At 35.2% G+C, this 27,356-nt stretch overlaps 1 protein-coding gene across 2 annotated transcripts in view; it reads left to right on the top strand.

Annotated features, from left to right (window-relative positions):
• Positions 1–27,356, top strand: part of nts (neurotensin) — a 34,714-nt gene that overhangs the window by 4,222 nt on the left and 3,136 nt on the right. The window contains exons 2-4 of one of the 2 annotated variants that reach the window (XM_030137389.1): positions 2,511–2,775; positions 10,900–10,961; positions 20,288–20,488. In XM_030137389.1, the coding sequence (XP_029993249.1) occupies positions 2,715–2,775; positions 10,900–10,961; positions 20,288–20,488 (324 nt within the window). In that variant the 5' untranslated portion in view covers positions 2,511–2,714. Of the gene's footprint in view, positions 1–2,471; positions 2,776–10,899; positions 10,962–20,287; positions 20,489–27,356 lie in introns of those variants that run through there. The other variant, XM_030137388.1, reaches the window with a different exon arrangement.

Genomic DNA, 27,356 nt, shown 5'->3' with positions numbered 1-27,356 from the left:
TTTGTTTCTTCGTTTGTTCATTTTCATTCATTATTTTGCTCATTTTTATTCATGTAGTTCATTATTTTGTTCATTTTAATTCATTATTTTGCTCATTTTGGTCCTTTACTTCCTTCTTTTGTTCATTTTCATTCATTATTTTGCTCATTTTTGTTCATTTCGTTCCTTCTTTTGTTCATTTTCATTCATTATTTTGTTCATTTTTGTTCATTTTGTTCCTTTTTTTGTTCATTTTCATTCATTATTTTGCTCATTTTTGTTCATTTCATTCCTTTTGTTCATTTAGTTCCTTCTTTTGTTCATTTAGTTCCTTCTTTTGTTCATTTTCACTCATTATTTTGCTCATTTTTGTTCATTTTGTTCCATTTTTTGTTCATTTTCATTCATTATTGCGCTCATTTTTGTTCATTTCGTTCATTTTTTTTTTTTCATTTTCATTCATTATTTTGTGAATTTTTCTTCATTTAGTTCCTTCTTTTGTTCATTTAGTTCCTTCTTTTGTTCATTTTCATTCATTATTTTGCTCATTTCTGTTCAATTAGCTCCTTCTTTTGTTCATTTTCATTTTTTGTATTACTCATTTTTGTTCATTAGGTCCTTCTTTTGTTCATTTTCATTTTTTGTATTACTCATTTTTGTTCATTAGGTCCTTCTTTTGTTCATTTAGTTTCTTCTTTTGATCATTTTCATTCATTATTTTGCTCATTTTTATTCATTTAGTTCCTTCTTTTGTTCATTTTCATTCATTATTTCGCTCATTTTTGTTCATTTAGCTCCTTTTGTTCATTTTCAGTCATTGCTTTACTCATTTTTTAATTTAGTTTCTTCTTTTGTTCATTTTCATTCATTATTTTGCTCATTTTTATTTATGTAGTTCATTCTTTTGTTCATTTAGTTTTCTTTTGTTCATTTTCATTCATTATTTTGCTCTTTGTTGTTCCTTTAGTACCTTCTGTTGTTCATTTTCATTCATGATGTTAATCATTTTTGTTCATTTAGTTCTTTCTGTTCATTTTCATTCATTATTTTGCTCATTTTTACTCATGTAGTTCATTCTTTTGTTCATTTTCATTCATTATTTTGCTCATTTTTGTTCCTTTAGTTCCTTTTTTTGTTCATTTTCATTCATTATTTTGCTCATTTTTGTTCATTTAGTTCCTTCTTTTGTTCATTTTCATTCATTATTTTTTTCATTTTTGTTCATTTAGTTCCTTCTTTTGGTTCATTTTCAGTCATCATTTTGCTCATTTTTGTTCTTTTTTTTTTCCATTTTTTGTTCATTTTCATTCATTATTGTGCTCATTTTTGTTCATTTTGTTCCATTTTTTTTTTCATTTTCATCCATTATTTTGCGCATTTTTCTTCATTAAGTTCCTTCTTGTGTTCATTTAGTTCCTTCTTTTGTTCATTTTCATTCATTATTTTGCTCATTTTTGTTCGTTTAGGTCCTTCTTTTGTTCGTTTTCATTCATTGTATTACTCATTTTTGTTCATTTAGTTCCTTCTTTTGTTCATGTAGTTTCTTCTTTTGATCATTTTCATTTATTATTTTGCTCATTTTTATATAAGTTCCTTATTTTGCTAATTTTTTCTTCATTTAGCTCCTTTTGTTTATTTTTCTTCATTTAGCTCCTTCTTTTGCTCATTTTTCTTCATTTTGTTCCTTCTTTTGTTCATTTTCATTCATTATTTTGCTCATTTTTGTTCCTTTAGTTCCTTTTTTTGTTCATTTTTTCTTCATTTAGCTCCTTCTTTTGTTTATTTTTCTTCATTTAGCTCCTTCTTTTGCTCATTTTTCTTCATTTTGTTCCTTCTTTTGTTCATTTTCATTCATTATTTTGCTCATTTTTGTTCCTTTAGTTCCTTTTTTTGTTCATTTTTTCTTCATTTAGCTCCTTCTTTTGTTCATTTTTCTTCATTTTATTCTGAACACATAAACGAGTGTGTCCATCCACTGTCGTTTTCTCTGACAGTGGTAGATGCTCTGGTCGCTGGTGGACGTTTAGCTCTTTATGGGCTCAAATATCACCTGTTCAACCATGACTTCTGCCTCTGTCAGACTAGTTTTCAACTCTAGACATTCATCTGTCACGAGTTTTTTTAAAAAATGCAGTTTTTCCCGAACAGTGACGACCACAGTGCGTCTTATTCGTGCAGCCCCCCCACCCCCATTCCCACCCCCCCCACCTCTGCATGCTAAGTGCAAATCAGAGCCCAGACTGTGTGTGCATTCAGGAGGTGAAATAACTAAATCTTCCTAAAGCTTGACGCAAAACCTTCCGCCTTGTGATGCCAAAGTGACGTCTGATAAAAGCGGTGACACGGTGACAGACAATGAGGGGAGATACGAGGATGGATGGATGGAGGGATGGAGGGAGATGTGTTTGTGGGAGGGTGGGTGGAGGTGGATGGAGCCAATGTGATCGTCTGACATCACATCGCCTCTTATATACTGGGGGAATGGAAACCACTGCACTGCACTGCACATCCAACCAACAAAGAGACCGCAGGGAAAAAGAAGAAGAAGAAGAAGAAGAAGAAGAAGAAGAAGAAGAAGAAGAAGAAGAGCAGTTGAAACCCGTCTTCAGCCTCTGTTTGTAGTTTTCTGGGTCTGACCCTTCACCTTATGGACTAGATTCCTCTTCAGGGGAATTCTGCGCTGTGGGATCTTTTCTTTTTTTCCACTCCTCCTGTTCCTCTGGTTTTCCATCACGATGCAGGCACAGCTGGCGTGTATGCTCATCCTCTGTTTCACATGTGGTGGACTTTGTTCAGGTAAGAACCCAGGCAACAGGTTGACAAATGAGGGACGTCTTCTAAATCTATGGGAATGAAACACTGGTACACTGCAAAAAAATAAAGATAAAAACATTAAATCTGAGGAAAAAGTGAAATATCTATCCATGCAGCAAGATCTTTACTTGAATGAAGATAGTTAAAAGTAGAAATAAGCATGTCTACAGATGCATTAACACTTAAAACAAGAAATTAACTCTTAAAACAAGATAAACTATCCAACACTTCTGAATTTAAAAAAATATATTTTTTCTATTTATTTGTTGTTTTTTTTTATTTTGCACATCACCAAATATATGGTACAGAGAACCAGCTTTATGTCACAACAGAAAAAATAATATATATTTAATAACAACAAAATTCACAGAAAAAGAGGTAAAACCCTTTTCAGGTAAGAACCCAGGCAACAGGTTGACAAATGAGAGATGTCTTCTAAATCTACAGGAATAAAACACTGGTACACTGCAAAAAACAAAGATGAAAACACTAAATCTGAGGGAAAAAAGGTACAAGTGAAATATCTGTCCATGCAGTAAGATCATTACTTGAATGAAGATAGTTAAAGAAATAAGCATGTCTACAGATGCATTAACACTTAAAATAAGAAATTAACTCTTAAAACAAGATAAATTATCCAACACTTCCAAATCAAACCATTTTTATTTTTATTTGATTTGATTTGATTTTGCTCAGCACTAAATACACACTGTAAAAAAAATAAATAAATAAAGTGAAAAAACATTAAAAAAAAAAAAAAAAAAACGTAAAAAAACCCGATATTATTCCGGCAGCAGTGGTGCAGAAAAAATACTGTTAAATAACGGAAAATAGCCATCTCATAAAAATATGGTAATTTTCCATAATTAAAATACAGTTTTTTTCGCTAACTTTACATGAGATTTTGCATATTTGGACAGTTTATCAGTGCTTATACATGTTATACATTCACAAAAACACATTTATTCAGCATTTTTGTTGTGAAACCTCCTGTATTACACAAGATATTTGTCAATTAACAAACAAGTCTGGTTAAACTTAAAGAAAAAATACTTCTTTAACGGTTAATTTTCAGTAATTTTATCTCATTCTATTATCTTTTTTACAGTATTAAACTTTAAATTAACAGTTTAATCTCATAAAAAGAAAATAAATATTTGTGAAACAACAATGCATTTGCAAATGTATTTTAACTATTTTTCTGTGAAAAAAAAAAAAATCTTTTTAAAAATGGAAATTTTTCGGTTATTCACAGTTAAAATTTTTTCATGTTATTTTCCATTTGACATGTAAAATCACAGTCTATTTTTGTCATTTCATTGATATTTTCCTGTATCTTAAAAATACAGGAAAAATCAGTAAAATAAACAGCAAAAATTATGTTAAATTACAGATGTTTTTTTTACAGTGTATGGTATGGAGAACAAACATTATGTCATAACAGAAAAAAAAAAAACATTCAATAACAACAAAATTCATAGAAGAAGAATTAAAACCCTTTTCAAAAAGGCTCCTAAATCATTTATGGATTGTTTTTGGTTGTTCAGACTGAAGAAGCATTACGAGTTTATACATTAATGGATGCTGTGAGTCGTATTTACGGTTTATTCTTGCACTTTTCAGTTTAATTAGCCTTTGTTTTTTCTATCCTAGTCTGTTTTTATACTTCTACTTTATTATATATAGTGTGTTTGCTCTTGTGTTTCTATCATCTACATCTGCTATAGTTACTATTATGCAGATACACTTTAAATCAGGGGCTTTTGGGAAATTAGTGACATCTACTAAATTTCTACAGGAATAAAACAGACTATGCATTACAAGTTTATACATTAATGGATGCTGTGAGTCGTATTTATCTTGGTGAGAGCCAAATACTTTTACCTGAAGTGAGTTAGTCTGATTACACACAAACACAAAAGTAGTGATGATGGGAGGATAAAGAGTCGGTTTTTTCATGACTTTCTTTTTTTTTTTTTAGTTTGTTTTCACTGTCGTAACACTAGCCCTCTTGATGTCAAACTGCCAACAGAAAATCTAGTCTTAATCTTTTTGTGAGAAGACGTAGAACGTTAATAATAACAGTGAAAACCTCCTGCTTCATGTAACTCTACGGGCTGTGGTTTTTGCAGTTACGCTTTTGTTCTTCACTTTAAATCAGGGGCTTATGGGAAATTTGTGATGTTTATGGGAATAAAACAGACTAAGCTTTAAAAATACAGTATTCCAGATGCTTTCATATTTATTTAGACGTACTGCAACAGGTCGTGTGCGTCTGTTTTGCTTTACTTTAACCCTTTCGTGCATACTGGTCACTCCAGTGGACAGTTCTTCTCCAGCTGTTCTCTTGTATGTTTATGTTTTTTGTTGTTTTAGTTCCATATCAGCCAACACAGTGGACACTTATGCACCATCCCATAATACACTGACATTCATACCATTGCTGTAACTTTGCTGTTCTTGATAAACCTGATCTGCACTAACATGTTTGAGTGGAAATCAGTTGCTTTTTATTGTTAATAGACTGTAATTAACCATTTTTCTTAAACAAAAAGGTTTTTTTTGCACAAAGTGAGTAATAACTAATATTAGAGTATGTTAAAATGTGACAAAACACCAGATTAGCAGCATTAAAAAAAAAAAAAATCATAGTTTTCACTCAGTATATCAGTAAATACATGTTTCTTTGCTTCAAAAATTAAATGCATTAAATGTCCAGCTGAGTGGATATTTTTGCAACTCCATGAAAAATAGGTTCATAAAAAAAAATTTCAATCGTATTGTTTTTTTCATGCCTAAAGACGAATAAAAACACTCAATATTTTGATTAGGGTCAAAACACGGTATTCAAAATCTCTCTGACAGGACATTTTAGAGACAATTTGACTCACATTTTTACTTTTAAATTCATTTTTACTTTAGTTGGACCATAAGGGATTATTCAAAACAAGGAGCTACTTTATATTCAAACAAATGTTGGAACGGCAATCAATTAAAGTTCGCCCTCTGACAGGACATTACTGTGTTTGGACCCATTAAGGTTCTCATAATTCATGCATGAAAGCGTTAAAATCGGACAAATCCACCTGACATTACACTGTACAATGTCTGATGTTTAAACTCTGCTCATAAACCTAATATTACCGTCATTATTCTGAACATTACAGTTTATTCTTGCACTTTTCACTTTAATTATCCATGTTTTTTTTTCTATCCTAGTCGGTTTTTATACTCTTACTTTATTATGTATAGTGTGTTTGCTCTTGTGTTTCTATTGTTTATATCTACTATAGTTACTATCATGCAGATGCACTTTAAATCAGGGGCTTATGGGAAATTAATGATGTCTATGGGAATAAAACTGACTTAGCTTTAAAAATACAGTATTCTAGACACTTTTAAATTTTTACATTGGTCAGCAAATTTCATATTGACTATCAACACTCCTAATTCCTTGGTTCTTTCATTATTGGAGCATAAATTAAAGGAATTCATCCCATTTTTATATTTATAATTTATTATATATAGTCTATCTATCTATCTATCTATCTATCTATCTATCTATCTATCTATCTATCTATCTATCTATCTATCTATCTATCTATCTATCTATCTATCTATCTATCTATCTATCTATCTACACTCTAAGAAATAAAATGTTGGAATTTGTTGGAATTAACTACAAATGTTATGCAACTTGTTCCACAAAATATGGTTATTTAAATGTAAAAAAGGCACTGCAGTTAATCGCAAAAATAAGCTACTAATGAATCCAAAGTAATTGTGTCAGTAAATCTAAAGTAAGGTGTCGCTTTAATGCTACAACTGAAGAATTACATTTTCTAATCAACAGTATTGGTTTGGATTTACACACATTTTGTTGCAAATTTAGTGATGGGAAGTCTGATTCTTTTAACTATCTCAATTCTTTCAGTTTGTTTGTCTGTTGCAAAATGATTTCGATTTGATTCATTAATTTAAAAAAAACATCCTGCATTGATTTGGAATTGTTTCGCAAAAAAACGAACCGAAAGAATCGAGCTAGTTTTACATCAAAATGTGTGTAAATCTAAACCAATACTGTTGATTAGAACATGTGATTCTTGAGGTGTAGCATTAAAGCAACACCTTTTTACATTTAAATAGCCATATTTTGTGGAAGAAGTTGCATAACATTTTTAATTAAATCAAACAAATTCCAACATTTTATTTCTTAGGGTGTATCTATCTATCTTTTTTTTCTGTTAATTTATTATACTTGCATGGAACAATTGTCACTGCACAACTATTTCCTCTGGGATTAGCCAACCCACCAACATTTGAGGCAACCTTATTGTCATACTGGGCTCTACAAATAAAACTGAAATGAAATGGAGAGATTTAAAAGTACAGAAATTGAATAAAAACTATGATGAAAACAAACTAAAATGACTAAAATGAAAGAAAAGCTATTTTCCTTTCCCTTCATTGTTAAACGTTCCCAGTGAACAAGAAATAAATTGTTTTGTATATTATAAGATCTTTTTCAGATTGTATAATTCCTCCTTATAACCACATAATTACACATAACACTATTTTGCACAGACACTAATGTGATTTATAATAATAATAATAATAATAATAATAATAATAATAATAATAATAATAATAATGATAATGCTTGCAAATAGCTGATATCTATCTATCTATCTATCTATCTATCTATCTATCTATCTATCTATCTATCTATCTATCTATCTATCTATCTATCTATCTATCTATCTATCTATCTATCTATCTATCTATCTATCTATCTATCTATCTATCTATCTATCTATCTATCTATCTATCTAAAAAAAAACTCCTTGCATGCAACATGCAATAACTAAAACTATTGCATCATTTATTTTTCACTTAACTTTAACTTTTAACACCTTTTTTTCAGTTTGGATTTCAATATTTCACTTCACATGTGAAAATGAACAACAAAAATTGAATGTCTTTACTCACATTTTGTGATGTTTTTGTCTCACTGTTTCCTCAAGTTCAATTTTTAGGTTTCTAAGAAGTTTTTTGTCTTAAAAAATGAACCACTGATGCCTCATAGAAGTATTTTATAACATGCAAGAGACGATATTTATTAAAAAGGGGCTTTTGTATAAGACTGTGGAGGTATTTGCTTTTATTTAACTCGTGTACAGTAAATGATGCCACTTTAAAAGGCTTCTTTGAACTTCCTAAAAACCTGAATAAGTGAATAAATCAATGAGCTGTGTTCAGGTGAAAAGGTTTAATTAATCCTTTCATAAAAAATACAGATGAACGAGGGCTTTGACTGAAAAGGGTGTGCAGCGTTTGGCCTTTTTTTTTTTTTTCAATCCTTTGATAGAAAACTGTCCATCAACAGCAGATTCATAACACTTTTATTGTGCATCATCTCATGACAGTATCTAAATCCATTCAGTCTGTATGAGGTTGTGAATTTCCTTTGTATGTTCCTCATAAAGAATTTGAAAATTACACAAAATCGCTAAAGATCAGTCTGTATTTTGACATTTCTTCTTTTTTTTTCATTGTTTTTATTGCAATTTTTGTTTTTCATTCAAGGGAACAAACAGTGTCACCACACACACACAAAAAAAACATACACAACAGCACTTATAGGAGAGACGAAAACATAACATAATACAGGAGGTGGTGGGTCAGACGTACAGTCCACAGGAGACACTTTTATCAACACCATTTAAGTTCACAACAATCCTTTTAATAGGTTGGAGGAGAGGTCTGCTCCCATACAGTTCAGAAATGAGATCCACAAAAAAAAAAAACTTGTAAAAAAACAGTAATATTCCGGCAGCTGGGGTGCCGAAAAAATACTGTTGAATAACGGAAAATAACCATCTCATAAAAATACGGTAATTTTCCATAATTAAAATACAGTTTTTTGCCCTACCTTTATATGAGATCTTGCTTTTTTTTCTTTTGACTTTTTAATGTTTTAATAAAGAATATTTTAATGTATTAAAACAATCAAATGACCTATAAATAAATATATAAATAATTTTCAGTGAGACTCAGTTGTCCAATCCACTGATAAAAACTGTATTTGGACAGTTTATCAGTGCTTATACGTGTTATACATTCACAAAAATAAATTTATTCAGCATTTTTGTTGTGAAACCTCCTGTAATTACACAAGATATTTATCAATTAACAAACAAGTCTGGTTCAACTGACAGAACAAATACTTCTTTTACAGTTAATTGTCAGTAATTTTATCTTGTTTTATTTATTTATTTAGTTATTTTTTACAGTATTAAACTTTAAATTTACAATGTGATCTCATGAATAGAAAAGAAATATTTGTGAAATTATGATACATTTGCAAATGTATTTTAATTGTATTTTTCTGTGAAAAAAGAAAAAAATGAAATTTTTTGGTCATTCACAGTTACAGTTTTTTCATGTTATTTTCCATTTGACATGTAAAATCACAGTCTGTTTTTGTCATTTCCTTGATATTTTCCTGTATCTTAAAAATACAGGAAAAATCTGTAAAATTAACAGTGAAAATTCTGTTAAATTACAGATTTTTTTACAGTGTACTTTAGCTCTTTAAAACCTGACGTGTCATAGCTGACACACCCTGTGCATCTGCAGTTTGAAAGGCTGTAATTCTGTCACTGTTTGTGCAACTGGAAAAATTCCAACAGTTTCTGAAACCTGAGATGTTGCACTTTATAGGTTTTATTGGGTCATTACGGTCATTTCACTCATGTCTGTAACAGAAGCTGGAGGAGCAGCCGGTTTATCAGTATTATAACATTCAGTAAAATGTAAATGATTGCTCAATTTTAAAAGATCTGGGAAAAAAAGGGGTCTGGAAAAATGGGTGAACAGACTCACTCATAACATATTTTCTAACCTTTTTAGAGACAAAATAAGAAAAATAAAGTCCAGGTGGACTATTTTAGGCTCAGGGTTTAAACGGTTATTAAGATGAATCAGAAAACACATTATAAAAGTGCTGGTTAGTTCATGTTTTTAGTATATATGATGGTGTGTTATTCCATATCTATGTTTGTTTATGTCCATTTATTTAATAGATTTCTAAATGTTCCACTGATAGAACCTGTAAAGTGAATGTATTGTCATGTGCAGACAGTGTTTGAAGTCGATCTGACACTAATTTTCCTTTTAAAGAAAACCCATTCACTCATTAATTCTGTGAATTTCACATTTTAGCCCAAGACTGTGTCTGTGAAACTCCAACCAACCAGCACTTTGGGCTGAATATTTCTTTATTAGTGACTCAGTTTTGGTAAAGTTTAACTACTTTTATTCTTGAAGTGTTTTACTTGTAGACCAGTGGTGTTCTACAGTCTTTTGTCGGCTGCTGTTTTCACAGATTTACTTGGACGACCCAGGATCAGGGATGTGGGGTCCATTTCTTAATTTCACATACAATTTTGACCCAATATCTTTGAAGTTTATGACAAGACCAGAAACAATGAGTTAATTTTTGACATTTTTAACCCATAAAAACCCAAACAGCCACCGACGACCAAAACCATCTACTGATGTAAACTGTTTAATAACTTCTGATCCACTAATCCAATCAATCCATGTCAATAATTGGTGTAAAATACAGTTCTTCATCTTTTCACGGTCATCAGATATGACCCATTTGGACGTTCAGAGGCTCCGTAGTTACCGTGGAAACACCGTCATCTTCTACAACATTGATTCACCAGTAAAACCCATGGAGTTGGATCAGTGACAGTGGATGGACACACTGGGATTATGTTCAGTTAATGACAGATTTTGCTAAAAAACAAAAAAATCACTTTTTGATATAATTTTTCTGATATAATGCCCATCAACTTTAATCTGAGATTTTTTTTGGAACATTTAAATGATCAGTGAATTAATTATAAGAAAATACTTGATGTTCACTGAAAAAACACAAACTACAGAGGATTATGTCATATAAAAGTGTGATAAATCACTTAAGAAAAGTTAAATAAAGAGAAAAAATATATATTTTGGAGCTGCCACAAAAGAAACACAGGGTCTTTATTAGTTAACACTGTTTTAGATTTAACTGAAGATATTTTCCTGTTTCAGATGTTGACCAGGACCAACGAGTCCTAGAAGAGGAACTTCTCAGCAGTATCTTCAATTCTAAGGTACGTCTAAGGCACTGTTTTTCAACCTTGGGGTTGGGACCCCACATGGGGTCACCTGGAATTCAAATGGGGTCGCCTGACATTTCTAATAATTGCTAAAAAAAAACCAAAACAAAACTTACTAATAAAAATATATATGTTGAGTTGACAGAGACAGTCACAGTCCATAAAAACAAACTGTGAGTGTGAAACTGCAGCACTGTGGTTCTGTTCATCTGTCAAATGTTCATTGTGATCAGTTTCAGATGCTGCAGCTCTTTCATAATTCATAGTTTCAGTTCTTGTTTGTTCAGTACTAATTGTCAGCCTTGTAAATCACAGCTGGACTGACTGTACATATCCTGACCAAGGAAAATCCAATTCTCCCTTTGTGCAGTAATCTACACCTGGATTTACCGCCTCTGTCCAGAATAATATACATTATACAGACTAAATGTTTAATAAAATTAACATTTATTTGAAACATTGTATAGCAAACTATTACATGATCAAAAACAAATTCATTTATTTATTTTTTTATTGACTTTCTTTTTTGGAAGTAATTTCACAGATAATTTTGCAGACCCCTGCCAAAACAGATGTGCCCCCCCACCCCTGATCACCACCAAAATGTAATCATTTGTTCCTTGTGCCAGTATCAGTATTTCCTGAAAATTACATGAAAATTTGTCCATAACTTTTTGAGTTATCTTGCGAACAAACAAACAAACAAGCAAACAAAAACGCAAACACACAAAGCAAAGTGATCACAATACCTCCTGGTGGAGGTAACAAGTAATCAGTACAGAATAGATCCAACAATTGTCTAATTAACTAGAAGCACTCGGAGAGCGCAGACCTCTGCCAAGGCAGATCTGCCCCCCCCCCCCCCCGATCACCACCAAAATTGAATCATTTCTTCCTTGTGCCAGTATCAACATTTCCTGAAAATTTCCTGAAAATCTGTCCATAACTGTTAGAGGTATCTTGCTAACAAACAAACAAACAAACCCCAATGAAAGCATAAGCTCTGCCATTTCACTTGGCAGATGGAAAAAAACAAAACAAAACAAAAAAAAGGGGGGGGGGGACTCAGTCATCACGATCAGGCAGAGATGTCAAGGTTTCAGTATAATTTAAGAGAGGTCTCCAAGTTAAATTTTAGCAAAAAAAAAAAAAAAGTCTCCGTTTTGAAAGTCTGGGTTCGCCAGAAATGTGTGATGTTAAAATGGGATCAGGAGACAAAAAGGTTGGAAACCACTGGAATAGGGTTTTGAGTTTTTCACTATCAGAGCCCAAAAAGCTTCATAAACCCACCTGCTCACTTATGCTGCGTTTCCACAACGTGGAACCGGCTTGACTTGGCTCAGCTCGGTACCAGGTCCTATTCCTGGAGACCGTTTCCATTCCAGGACATGACCCACTTTCCAGTACCTGGACGTCATAGCGATGCGACGCGTTACTTCTGTGTCGTCTGCTCAGAGAGTCGCTGATAAACTCGCTTGTTGCGTGTTGTCTCGTCAAACTGATGCTGAATTTTTACGTGTGAACCTCCTCCACAAACCATGGTGTAGTTTTACAGGCTGTCATCATGAGGATTCACCTACCGCTGTATTTACTGTCAACTTCTGCATCTGTTTTTTGTAAAACAGCGGGTCACAGAGACGACTGTCTGACCAATCAGTGGTCTGCAGTGTTTACCTTTTAGTATCTGGTCCCCGGTCCTGGAACCTCGGTGGAGGTGGTACCAAAAAACTAGTACCAGGTACGAGATTCCAGGTCCTTTTATGTAATGGAAACGCAAAAAGGCCGAGTGGAGTCGAGCCGATACCACGTAGTGGAAACGCAGCATTAGTGACTTCCAACAGACACACACACACACACACACACCAGGTGTTCTTTGATGGAATGTGGACCTCCTCTTTTTCCTCACCCACTCACCTTTCACTTGTTTTCACTCCCACTGTGACATGAATCATTTATTTGGTGACAGTCTGTCCTGTTTGTGACGCACATGAAACCCAAACACTGCGTTTCCTGCAGACCAGTCCTTTGACACACACTGAAAATAAGTGCACAGGCTTCACTTGGAACTTATTCACTTGTAACTTTAGGGGGTTTTATCACATTTATCTGGAGCTGTGCGCTCAAGGCCGAGCGAGTTAGAGTGTAGGCTGGACGGGGGGAGATGGATGGCCCGGCCTAATAGGATTCAGACGGACCTGACAGCATCATAACGACACATCTTCTTCCTCTGCCGCTGATAAATAACCGCCCAGCTCCTACAGAGACGTGACGGCAACTAATCAGGCGTGTGATTCATGGCCGCTGATGCTCGAAGGCTGCTCAGGGGTGATGATTGTAATAATAAGTTGCCGGTTGACTGATAGAGTCCTCAAGAAGCTGCAAGTGTCGCCATAGGAGGTACTTGTGGCTCTTTATCTTTAAAATTAAGCCACAAGTTTTTCTTTTCTTCTCACTTCATTAGAGACAAGAGGTGGGTTTTCCCTTTTCACCCTCCAGCTCTGATTTCTTTACTGATTAGAATTTTTCACGACTAATTTGTCCATAAATCCAGACAGTTTTTAGTGTGACATGCATTTTAAATACTTTGACTGGACTGGTACCGGAAGTGAGAGTCACTCTGATTACACACAAACACAAAAGTACTGATGAAGGGAGGATAAAGACTGACCTTTCATTTTTTATTTTGTATTTTTACAACACTAGCCCACTTGATGTAAAACTGCCAACAGACAATCTAGTCCAGGGGTCTGCAACCTTTATTATCAGTCAGAGCCATTTTGCCCCCTCTTCCGCCAAAAAAAATAGTCTGGAGCTGCAAAAAATAACAGAGCTTATAAACTTTTAAAAGTTTTAATCTTTTTTTACATTTTATCTGTTACAACCACTGAATACAACAAACAGAAGTGCAGTGTGGAATGGATTCTGGAGTATGATTACTCCAAAAGTACACAGTAAAAGTAGTTCATAGTAGTTGTGCTAATAGTATATGAAGTACTAATACCAAATATACCAAATTCATGAGGTACTTTTTGGAAATCATAATTTTATTCATCATTGAATTTAGTCTTAAAGCCAGACCAAAAAAACACACTTTTGGGGCTTGGAAGGGATTTTTGAGTATGATTACTCCAAAATTACAGAGTAAAAGTAGTTCATAGTATTTGTGCTGATAGTATATGAAGTACTAATACTAAAAATTCCAAATTCATGAAGTACTTATTGGAAAAAAAAAAAAAATTATTCATCATTGAATTTAGTCTTGAAACCTATTTCAGACGAAAAAACAAACTTTTGGAGCTTGGAAAGGAGTTTTGGGTATGATTACTCCAAAAGTACACAGTAAAAGTAGTTCATAGTATTTTTATTAATAGTATATGAAGTACTAATACCAAAAATACCAAATTCATGACGTACTTTTTGGAAATCATAATTTTATTCATCATTGAATTTAGTCTTAAAGCCTATTTCAGACCAAAAAAAACACGCTTTTGGAGCTTGGAAGGGATTTTTGAGTATGATTACTCCAAAAGTACACAGTAAAAGTAGTTCATAGTTTATGTGCTAATAGTATATGAAGTACTAATACCACATATACCAAATTCATGAGGTACTTATTGGAAAAATTAATTTTATTCATCATTGAATTTAGTCTTAAAGCCTATTTCAGATGAAAAAACACTTTTGTACCTTGGAAGGGAATCTGTTATAGGATTACCCCAAAAGTACACAGTACTCATACTCATACAGTTGCTCTATGAAAAGTATTGCTTTCTTTCATTATTGGAGGATAAATTAAAGGAATTGATCCTGTTTTTATACTTATAATTTATTATGTATAGTCTTTCTCTCTCTCTCTCTCTCTCTCTCTCTCTCTCTCTCTTTATCTATCAAAAAAAAAAACAACTAATGTTATTTTTCAATTAACTTAAACCTTTAAACTTATGGGAAATTAATGATGTCTTCTAAATTTCTACAGGAATAAAACTGACAAAGCTTTAAAAATACAGTATTCTAGATGCTTTTACATTTATTACATTGGTCAGCAACTGCCAATTTCATATTGATTCTCAACACTATTAATTCCTCGTTTCTTTCATTATTGGAGTGTAAATTAAAGGAATTGATCCTCTGTGAATTGTTAGTGCGTGTCGTCTCAACACAGTCCCCAAAGGTATGGATTAACCAGGATTTAAAGGAAGAGGATCTCAGTGAAACCTAGACTTAAAAACCTCCCATGTGGCCCAGAATGAAATTAAAACTGCACCTGACCTCACTTAAATTAAAAAAGGTAATGAAAGCCTAAGAAATCTCCGCTGCATGTGTTGCTTAATGCCAGCTGCCACCTGTGTTTGTGCACCATCCCAAATCAAATCAAATCAAATCAAATCAAATTTTATTTATGTAGCATCAAATCATAACAAAACTTATCTCATGACACTTTACATATAGAGTTGGTCAAAACCAGACTCTAAACCCAACCAAGGTTCTAATAGTTTTGGATTTTTCATTATAGTTTAGTTTTATTTAGTTTTGACTTTTTTTTTCTCTATAATTCAGTTAGTTTTAACTAGTTTTTAGAGCAGGTTTGTTAGTTTTTATTAGTTTTCATTTTTTTCTAAATGCTTAGTTTTAGTTTAGTTTTAGTATTAATTTTAGTTTTGTCGTCTCTTTTCTCTTCTTCTCCGTCGTATTCAAATAAATCCCAGACAGGACTCTGCTGCTTTCTCCCAACTTTAGTCTCCATGTTTCCAGGTAGAGTGGGGACCAGAAGACGACTGGAAACCACAAGTGACGAGAGGTGACGGACCCTTAAATATCATATGGTGCCTGCAGCTAAAATTACTAGAGGGAAATAAATTGCTTTCGTATCAATCCGACGTTGACAAAGACGAAAACGATGGGAATTTTATCCATAATTTTTATATATTTTAGTTAGTTTTGTAAGCACACAATACAGTTTCACTTAGTTATCATTTTTTTCTTTTAACCCTCCGGTATCTCGTCCAGCAAGGCCCTTACTAAGCACCATGTGTGCCTTTTTGGCACACTTGTGGAATAATGTCCAAAAAAAAATCATACAGTTTGTTTTTAATTCTTTTACACTTTTTTTCTATTTCATCAACTTGAGCCATAAATAAAAAATACCACATAATCAATGATTTTCATATTTTTTAACCCTTTAAATGCCGTGTTTGAAATGTAAACAAATCTTTTTTTTTTTTTTTTTTTGAAAAACAAACAAACAAAAATTTTTCAATATACTACATAAAAAAGTGGATCACATATTATTTGATTTTTTTCATCCTGGCATATGTCAATGATTAACTCCAACACTGGTTAATTTGCATTATTATTTTTGGCGCTAGGTCAAATGTTCAAAAATACTAGCATCTGTCACCAAGTGTGCATAAAATGCACAGCTATAAATCAAACTATTAAATATTATATATTGATTTATTTTTCTGCTCTAATTTGATTATATTTTTGTAAATCCAGGTCAGCCCTAATCATATAGATCAAATGGAAGAAATAGTGGGTTTTAGGCGCACTTGGCAGACAGATGCTAGTTTTGTAATTTTCTTTTGTTTACAATGTGCACATTTTAGTTGGTGGACAGAGTTTTAAAAATCCGGCAAAAATGAACAACTTCTGAATTCTTACCTTATTTAAATTGGGAAAAGTAATAATACGTTTTTTTAAACGAAGTGCAAAGTGTGCCTAAAAGGTGCACCCAGATACCGGAGGGTTAATTATAGTTTTTATTTATTTCAGTTAATGAAAATGTTTTTTCAGTTGTAGTTTTCGTCATTTCGTTAGTTTTTGTTAATGATAATAACCTTGGTCTCAACAGCTTTATTGCGTCTCCTCAGCTCACGACAGCAAACCAAACCAACCTGCTCCTGCCTTTGTGACATGGGAGTGTATTTAATCGCTCCGCTGCCTGTAAAGGATGCAAGTAGCGGGGGGTTTGGAGGGCTCACGGCCAGATATAATAACATAAAAGTGACAATTTCCCTTGGTCGTCTGCCATCCTTCTCAGTGACACCCAGAGGTGTGTGTGTTCGACATGAGCAGCCCACACACCGGGGGTCCCTCAGGGCAGGCACAGGGGCCCTCAGCCATCTTAAAGCACTCAAACAACAACACAACACATCAAATGGAAATATCGCTGTCAGTGTCTTTAAATGGCGAAGAAATAACACATATACATCTTAACAACTGTCTAAAGAAGTAGGAATCTGCATCAGGGACCAGTGCAGAGTAAAACAAATGTTACACCTTCAGTTCTTCATAAAGGAAACGGACACAAAATGGTACAAGTCAACACGTAATGTGGTTGTTTAGCAACAGCTCGATGCAAGATCTGTCCAGTCTTTAGATCAAGGCAGTAGGTTTGATTTTGACATTGGTGAGGACACAAAAGTGCTCCAAGGCAGCACTCCTGAAAGCTGATATTTTTTTGCATTTGTGATCATAATTTCACATCATGTAAAGCTGATCAAACAAACAATCATAGGCAGAAAAAATGCAGTAATTGACATGTTTATAATGCATATCTGAATATCTAAAGACAATACAAGAATTTAATGCATTCTGCGATGTTATTCTCATGACAAACATATCCATTATTATTTAACCTCACCTGTGAATTTACAGCCTCTGCTCCTCTCCCTCCTCCTTCTTCTCCTCCTCTACCTCCTCCTCCTCTCTACTGTCTGTCACCTGACATCAATATGTTGATGCATGACATATGAGCAGATTAGGGATATAGTGATCATACAGTTTGATGGTACAGTTATTGCCTAAGCAAAAAAGTTTTTCTTCTAACGTTTTAAAGCAGTGGTTCCCACTCTTTTTCTGTCGGCCCCTCTTTGTAGGACATCACATCTCCAGGCCCCCCTCAACCCCAACAACATTGTAACAGTGGTGCAATTATAACTTTTATTGAAAGAAACATCAATATTATAACAATACTTTTTGCTTTTACTTGAATAATGACCTCCACCAGGAGGTATTTTGGTTCAAACTCAGAGAGCGCAGACCTCCGCCAAGACAGATCTGCCCCCTACCCCTCCCCCCCAATCACCACCAAAATTTAATAATTTCTTCCTTGTGCCAGTATCAACATTTCCTGAAAATTTCATGAAAATCCGTCGATAACTTTTTGAGTTATCTTGCTAACAAACAAACACGCAAACAAACAAAGCAAAGCAGTCACAATACCTCCTGGCGGAGGTAATAAAGATGAACATTTGAACAGTATCAGTGGGTCAGTGAGCCTGTTTCCATTACACATCTCAGAACATTAAAGTCCAAACTGTACAAACTGTGTAAAAACACAAACATGTCCCATGTGTCTTTTCCAGTCCAGTCCTTGTACATTCAGTTGGCATTAGATTGGTTTGTTGTACGTCCCTAAAATGAGTCCAGGGTGCTCCAACACTAAAACATTAGTTCCAACTGCCACAAGTTCTAACCTGAAAAAAAAAAAAAAAAAAAAAAAAACACCCAGGAGTCATCCCATGACCCCCCCGGCCCAAAGTTTGAGAAGCACTGGGTTAAAGCCACACTCAACATTTGCATGATCATTCATCCAAAAGAAATCAGCATGTGTGGAAGACATTTTACACCCTCAAAGAAAAAATGCAGCAGAGTTTCCCTTGAGTTCACACAACAACAGCGTCCTCCTCTGGAGTGATGTTAAAGCTGCGCTCTATGGATCAACCTGAAGTAGTTGGACTTAACTGCACACACAGGGTTCTACATGTGCAGTTCTTCTACAGGAGACAGTTCATTCATAACTTTGTTTATACCATATATCAACAGATCATTTTGTTCCTGATCTCCTGAATGTCACAAAGGAACCTTCTCTGGAACACGAATGACAACTCGCTGAAATGAAATGAGGATTTTGGTTCCTTAGCCGAGGGAGGATTGAGCCAAATGTCCCAGTTAAATGTCTTTTTAGTGTCAGGCATCGTCACAAATCTATTCCAAAGCTAAAACCTCTGACATTTATGTCTGATGTTCGGAGTGAAATTGTCTTCATATTTCATTCAGGAAAGCACTAAATGTTAAATACGATATTCACAGCAGCAGCAACCTTAAAATGGATTATATGACTTCGTACAACCCACAATGTTCTTTTCCAAACTGTTGAAATGAGACAGCGTAGTAGGTTTTAAATGCATCAGGCGTCTTTACTGCTCACTTTCACTCTATTTAATTCTCCTGACGAGTTTCTCTCAAGTTTTACCTCAGTTCAATAAAACAAATCAAATGAAAAGCACAAAAAGTTGGTTTTATTTATAGAAGACATTCCATATGCAGAACAAAGTCCAAGTGATTCACGTAGAAGAATAAAATGATACAACTCAAAGTAAAAAAAAAACAAAACAAATAAAACACATATGTAATGTAGGAAGTATTCATCTGTTATGGTGTTTGTACAAACACAGTGATGAAGGGTAAAATAGTTTATAAAAACTTCACTGAGGTGGTATGAGGAAGTTTCTTTCACCCCTGGCACAAATAAGAACCAAAATATGTAAACTCACAAACTTAATCATCTAAACATGTATGTAAAATGTAAAAGGACTTTAATGTTACACATCATTTGGTGCAAAAGAAGAAAAACAAAACAAAACAAAACATTTATTCTAGTTTTAGCATAAATTCGAGTAAAAATAAATCTGTATTTTTATGCATTTGCAAATACATGAAAATGTATTTAAACAATAACATCGTACTTACAAAACAAACAAATAAATAAAACAGAGGAGAGATGGATGGACAGGGAAATAGAATAGAATAGAATAGAATAATAAAACCCTGAAAAAAATGAAAAGTACACACATACTGTAACACATATTCTGTGTGTAAATATGACAGATTTATTCAGATTCAGAATACTTTATAAATCTCAGAGGAACAAGCAATATGTACAACATGTACTACAAAAATATTACCAAGGTAATAAAAGTACAATAAATATCCATGAATCAGTGTGAAATAGTGCATGTATGTGCAGATATGACTCCATAATTCATCATATTACACAGAATGTGACAAATCATCTTTTAGCAGCATTTCATACAGTTCCTGTCTTTGACAAAAGCTGTTCTGAAGTACTATCGTCTTATGTTGTGGGCCAGAAAACGATTTAGTGTGTACTACTACTACTAATACTACTAATACTACTACTACTACTGGTACTAGAGTACTATGAGTACTACCAGGACCAATGAAAACACTAATACATAAAATCACATTCGATCTGCTCCTCTGTCTGAAAGTGTCCGTCTGCCTCTTGTCCACAGATGAAGCAGAATAAGCAGAGTGCCCCCTACTGGCGCGTGTCTCTGGTCAACCTGTGCAGGATGGTGAACAGTCTGAGGCAGGAGGCGTGGAGCGACGAGCAGGAGGACCAAGGAGAACTGACGGACAGGAGCATCCCACTGCTGGAGGAGCTGTACAGTCTGCAGCACATCTGTAGAGCACTACAGAGCCGAGAGGAGAGGGTGAGGAGAGGGGAGGCAGAGGGGAGGAGAGGGGGAGGAGAGGGGAGGAAGAGGGAGGAGAACTGACAGACTGGAGCATCCCACTGCTGGAGGAGCTGTACAGTCTGCAGCACATCTGTAAAGCACTACAGAGCCGAGAGGAGAGGGTGAGGAGAGGGGAGGAGAGGGGAGGAGAGGGGAGGAAGAGGGAGGAGAACTGACAGACAGGAGCATCCCACTGCTGGAGGAGCTGTACAGTCTGCAGCACATCTGTAGAGCACTACAGAGCCGAGAGGAGAGGGTGAGGAGAGGGGAGGAGAGGGGAGGATGAGGGAGAGGGAGAGGAGAGGAGAGGGGAGGATGAGGGAGAGGGAGAGGAGAGGGGGAGGAGAGGGGAGGAGAGGGGAGGATGAGGGAGAGGGAGAGGAGAGGAGAGGGGAGGATGAGGGAGAGGGAGAGGAGAGGGGGAGGAGAGGGGGAGGAGAGGGGAGGATGAGGGAGAGGGAGAGGAGAGGGGGAGGAGGGGGGAGGAAGAGGGAGGAGAACTGACAGACTGGAGCATCCCACTGCTGGAGGAGCTGTACAGTCTGCAGCACATCTGTAAAGCACTACAGAGCCGAGAGGAGAGGGTGAGGAAAGGGGGAGGAGAGGGGAGGGAGAGGAGAGGAGAGGAGAGGAGAGGAGAGGAGAGGGGAGGGAGAGGGGAGGGAGAGGAGAGGAGAGGAGAGGGGAGGGAGAGGGGAGGGAGAGGAGAGGAGAAGGGAGGGGAGGGAGGAGAGGGAAGGAGAGGATGAGGCAGGGGGAGGAGAGGGAGAAGAGGAAGAGAGGGAGGCAGGGGGAGGAGGGGGGAGGAGGGGGAGGAGGGGGAGGAGAGGGGCTGGAAAGGGTGAGGTAGGGAAGACTGTACATCAGTTGAACTGCAGCCATTTTTATTCAATTGATTAATCTATTGATTATTTGATTAGATTTGATTTGATTAAATGATTATTTGAATCTGCGAAAAAATAGCAAAAATGTGAAAATCATGTCTAAAATGACAAACAACTTATCCTTTATTCCAGAACCAGCTGAAACAACAACCACCAAAATATAAAAGTATAAAGGACATATAAACAAATATCTACATAGAAATAACAACAGTAACAACAGTTTAAAAGTATGTATGAACATATCTGTAGATCTAAACAACACCAAACCAGTCCAGTGTCATCTATAAACAGTCTGTCAGGTCAGTCTGAAACACATTTGGATCCAGCTGACTAACTTCTACCAACTGAACATGGAACTGACATCCAACTGTGGGTTGGTCCTGGAGTCATGTGCGTCACAATAAGTGTCCGTGTGAAACACAACAGTGGAACCAATGTTTGGCATCGATTACTTTTTACTTTAAAGCTTCATCATGTGCATTTCTTTGTGTGTTTTCCATGATGAAGTTTTGTGCAATTATTCATTCATTCATTATCTGAACGCACTTTATCCTCACTGGGGTCACTGGGGTCGCTGGAGCCTATCCCAGCTATTTAAGGGCAAAGGTGGGGTTCACCCTGGACATGTGACCAGTTCATCACAGACTGAACATACAGAGACAATCACTGTCACATTCACACCGATGGGGGATTTAGATGAACCAGTTAACCTATCAGTGCATGTGCTTGGATGGTGTCCCACGCAGACACGAGGAGAACATGCTAACTCCACACAGAAAAGGTCCCACCTCATCAACTGGTGCCGGAATCGAACCCAGGACCTTCTTGCTGAGGCACCAGTGCTGTCCACTGCACCACTGTGTCGTCCTGGGTTTGTGCAGGACACGCAAAATGATTAAGTTCAGCTTAAAACTTCCCCTCTTCATCACCTCTTCCACCTGTCTTTCTTCCTTTTTCGCGTCCTGCTAGAGCGCCCCCTGGAGGCCGTTAGTGGTAAAACTCTATACTTGAGCCGCATCATTGCACAAGCCGCAGGGTTCAAAGAGTGAGAAAAAAGTAGCGGCTTATAGTCTGGAAAGTACGGTAGTGGTTTTACTGTGGCTGTTTTCAGTCTAAAAACAGAGCTAAGCTAACAGAGCTAAGCTAACAGAGCTAAGCTAACAGAGCTATAATGTAAACTATCAGTTGACACAGCACATGAAAATTATAAGACACACTGTCATTTTGAGCAACTGTAAAAAAAAAAAAAAAAAAAGAAAAAAGTTTGAAACAGAAAACTTAATGATTCCATAATACAGATGAGTGGAAACAATGAGCTTCAAACTTTATTCAGTGGCTGATACAGTCTGTGCAGGTTTTGGTTCTAAGTGTGTTCTGGTACCAGACTGACCCCTGCTGGTGACAGGCTGGAATGTCACCATTACATAGAACCACTTTAACCCTTTCATGCATGAATTATGAGAACCTTAATGGGTCAAAACACACTAATGTCCTGTCAGAGAGTGAACTTTAATTGATCGCCGTTCCAACATTTATTTCAATATAAAGTAGCTCCTTGTTTTGGATAATCCCTTATGGTCCAACTAAAGCAAGAATGAATTTAAAAGTAAAAATGTGAAGTGAGTAATAACTAGTATTAGAGTATGTTAATATGTGAGAAAAAATCAGATTAGCAGCCTTAAAAATGTTTTTATTTCATAGTTTTCACACAGTAGATCAGTGAATATATGTTTCTTTGCTTCTAAAATTAAGCTGAGTGGACAGTTTTGTAACTCTGAGAAAAATAGGTTCCTAAAAAAAATTCTATTGCATTGTTTTGTTTTTTTTTTGTTTTTTTTTGTTTGCTTTTTTTATGCCTAAAGAGGAATAAAAATACTCAGGAAAAAAAATCTTGAGTAAGGTGATTATAATTCATACATGAAAGGGATAATTTTTGAAGCAAAGAAACATGTATTGTTTTGTCATTTTTTAACGTACTCTAATATTAGTTATTACTCACTTTATGGATAATATGCAAAGAAAAAAAAAACAAAAAACCCTACAGTCTAATAACAATAACAAGCAACTGATTTACTCTCAAACATGTTAGTGCAGATCAGGTTTATCAAGAACAGCGAAGTTACAGTAATGGTCAGAATTGCAGTGCATGGGATGATGCAACAAGTGTCCACTGTGTTGGCTGATATGGAACTAAAACAAAAAAAAAAAATCCATGAATATACAAGAGAACAGCTGGAGAAGAACTGTCTACTATAGTGACCACTATGCAGGAAAGGGTTAATAGGTAAAGACAACTACAGAATAATAACACTGGGTTACAAAAAAATGTTTTTTGCAAGTTGTCTAGGTTTTTTCAACTGAATTCGGACCATTTTGCACCGCTAAATCCAAAAATGACATCTGTTTTTCTCAATCAGGTCAGGTTTTTCTGCTAATTTGATTTTGAAAAATTTGATCTTCTCACAAAATTGATTACATTTTTGTGACTTGACCAGTTGATTTTTTTTATATAGTTCTCACCCAGAGTAGGTTTTAAGAGAAAAAAAATAATTTGATCACTTGATTCCTGTTAGGTACAATGGTGTATTCACCGCAGATGTAGCAGAATACGTCAGGCTTATTTTTGCAAGATCTTCTAGTCGAAGCCATTTCATTCACCTGTAATATTAAAAAAAACATTAATCATAAATTGGCAAAAGTAAAATCTTCAGAACTCATTTATTGCAAGAAATATGAAAGAATTTTGTATCATATGATGTGAAAATGCCCATAAATGTAAGCAAAAATGTTAAAAAGCCAATATGTAGCATAGTTCAGAAAGTTGACCTGATTGAGCAAAATTAATGTGATTTTTGGATTCAGCACACCAAAATTATCCTAAATCAGCTCAAAAAACTTAAACAATAAATTTGTTGTTGACCAGTGTAATTAGTCCAGTTGCTCTTGGGTTCCCTCTGGTGGCCACAGTGGACGTCCACAGGCAGGACATGTCTCATTTATGACATAGTAGTTTCATTCACTCTAAGAGCTCACAGAGGATTTCACCTCCTTTCATCCTTTTCTTTTCCTCCAGCAGATCATCCACAACCACACTTTAATGACAGAGATATTTTTATTAAATGAGCTCCTTAATACATCACATTAATGCACAGTGTATGTCAGGATCCCTCTGAATAAATCTGTTTTTATGGCTTGACAAATGAAGTTTTATTCACCTTTACTGTAGATATTAAATAGATGGACACACAAAACGACCCTTTAATTAACAAGCTGTAAAAAACAGACTCATCCACTCCACAGTAGTTACATATTTAAATGGTTCCTCCCATTATAAAGACGTCCTTTTCAGTTAGAAAAATAATGCCAAGGTGCCTTTGAATTAGGCACTTAAACAGTCCAGAACGCTGCAGAGCTTCAGTTGAACAGTAATTATAGCCCTGCACAGTCACCGCTGCTTTTTACTGCAATAATTTATAGATTCTACAGCCTTTCAAGTGCAGTCACTGGTTTTGTGCAACAGTGACGTCAGCTCTGGGACTTCATTCTTTCATTCAATTTGTACTTTATGTTTTCTGTTCATATATATTTTTATTTATCTATATTTATGCAATTCTACTTTTACTCTTAATTGGGCATCTACAGGCTTCCCCTACGGTCAGTGTTTTTAGTTTTGGTCCTGTCTAATACCTGTGGACAGTGTTTTTAGTTTTGGTCCCGTCTAATACTTGTGGACAGTGTTTCAGGGTTTGGTCCTGTCTACTACCTGTGAACGGTGTTTAAGATTTTGGTCCTGTCTAATACCTGTGGACAGTGTTTTTAGTTTTGGTCCTGTCTAATACCTGTGGACAGTGTTTTTAGTTTTGGTCCTGTCTAATACCTGTGGACAGGGTTTTTAGTTTTGGTCCTGTCTAATACTTGTGGACAGTGTTACGGTTTTGGTCCAGATTAATACTTGTGGACAGTGTTTCAATTTTGGTCTTGTCTAATACCCATGGACAGTGTTTTTAGTTTTGGTCCTGTATAATACCTGTAGACAGTGTTTTTAGTTTTGGTCCTGTCTAATAGCTGTGGACAGTGTTTTTAGTTTTGGTCCTGTATAATACCTGTAGACAGTGTTTTTAGTTTTGGTCCTGTCTAATACCCATGGGCAGTGTTTTTAGTTTTGGTCCTGTATAATACCTGTAGACAGTGTTTTCAATTTTGGTCCTGTATAACACCTGTAGACAGTGTTTTAAGTTTTGGTCCTGTCTAATACCTGTGGACAGTGTTTTTAGTTTTGGTCCTGTCTAATACCTGTGGACAATATTTTTAGTTTTGGTCCTGTCTAACACCTATGAGCAGTGCTTCGAGATTTGGTCCCGTCTAATACTTGTGGACAGTGTTTCAGGGTTTGGTCCTGTCTACTACCTGTGAACGGTGTTTAAGATTTTGGTCCTGTCTAATACCTGTGGACAGTGTTTCGGTTTTGGTCCAGATTAATACCTGTGGACAGTGTTTCAATTTTGGTCTTGTCTAATACCCATGGACAGTGTTTTTAGTTTTGGTCCTGTATAATACCTGTAGACAGTGTTTTTAGTTTTGGTCCTGTCTAATAGCTGTGGACAGTGTTTTTAGTTTTGGTCCTGTATAATACCTGTAGACAGTGTTTTTAGTTTTGGTCCTGTCTAATACCTGTGGGCAGTGTTTTTAGTTTTGGTCCAGTCTAAAACCCGTGAACAGTGTTTTTAGTTTTGGTCCTGTATAATACCGGCCGACAGTGTTTCAATTTTGGTCCTGTCTAATACCTGTCGACAGTGTTTCAATTTTAGTCCTGTATAACACCTGTAGACAGTGTTTTAAGTTTTGGTCCTGTCTAATACCTGTGGACAGTGTTTTTAGTTTTGGTCCTGTCTAATACCTGTGGACAGTGTTTCAATTTTGGTCTTGTCTAATACCCATGGACAGTGTTTTTAGTTTTGGTCCTGTATAATACCTGTAGACTGTTTTTAGTTTTGGTCCTGTATAATACCTGTAGACAGTGTTTTTAGTTTTGGTCCTGTATAACACCTGTAGACAGTGTTTTTAGTTTTGGTCCTGTCTAATACCTGTGGGCAGTGTTTTTAGTTTTGGTCCTGTCTAAAACCCGTGAACAGTGTTTTTAGTTTTGGTCCTGTCTAAAACCTGTGAACAGTGTTTTTAGTTTTGGTCCTGTCTAATACCTGTGGGCAGTGTTTTTAGTTTTGGTCCTGTCTAAAACCCGTGAACAGTGTTTTTAGTTTTGGTCCTGTCTAAAACCTGTGAACAGTGTTTTTAGTTTTGGTCCTGTCTAATACCTGTAGACAGTGTTTTTAGTTTTGGTCCTGTCTAATACCTGTGGACAGTGTTTTTAGTTTTGGTCCGCGGGATGAATTTGTGAAATGCAAAAATTACACTGAAGATATTAACAGTCAATGGTGTCAAAATCATTTTAATTCAGGTTCCACATACAGACACGTACAGTCCAATTAGATTTCAAGTGGGTCAGAACTAGTAAAATATTATCATAATAACCCATAAATAATGACAACCCCAAATTTTCTCTTTGTTTTTTTGGTGTAAAAAATAAAATTACATGAAAATGTTTACATTACCAAACTATACTTTTACAAAAAATGTGAATAACCTGAACAAATATGAACAAATGGAAATGTCTTAAGAAAAGTAAATGCAATTTTACCAATATTCTATAAATAAATATAAATAAAACGATAAAACGAGGCATAATATTGTTAAAATTACACTTGTTTTTCTTAAGACAATTCAAGTTGTTCATGTTATTCAGATTTTTAAGGAAACTTTGTAGACGTAAACCTGATCATAATGTAATTTTACTTTTTTCACTGTTATTATTTTACTGGTTCGGCCCACTGCAGATCAAATTGGGCTGAATGTGGAACTGAACTGAAATGACTTTGACAGCCCTGGTCTACAACATTAAGTCT

This window comes from Sphaeramia orbicularis, chromosome 6, assembly GCF_902148855.1.
Source record: "Sphaeramia orbicularis chromosome 6, fSphaOr1.1, whole genome shotgun sequence".
Classification (NCBI taxonomy): Eukaryota; Metazoa; Chordata; class Actinopteri; order Kurtiformes; family Apogonidae; genus Sphaeramia; species Sphaeramia orbicularis.
This window is presented reverse-complemented; position numbering and strand designations above follow the sequence as displayed.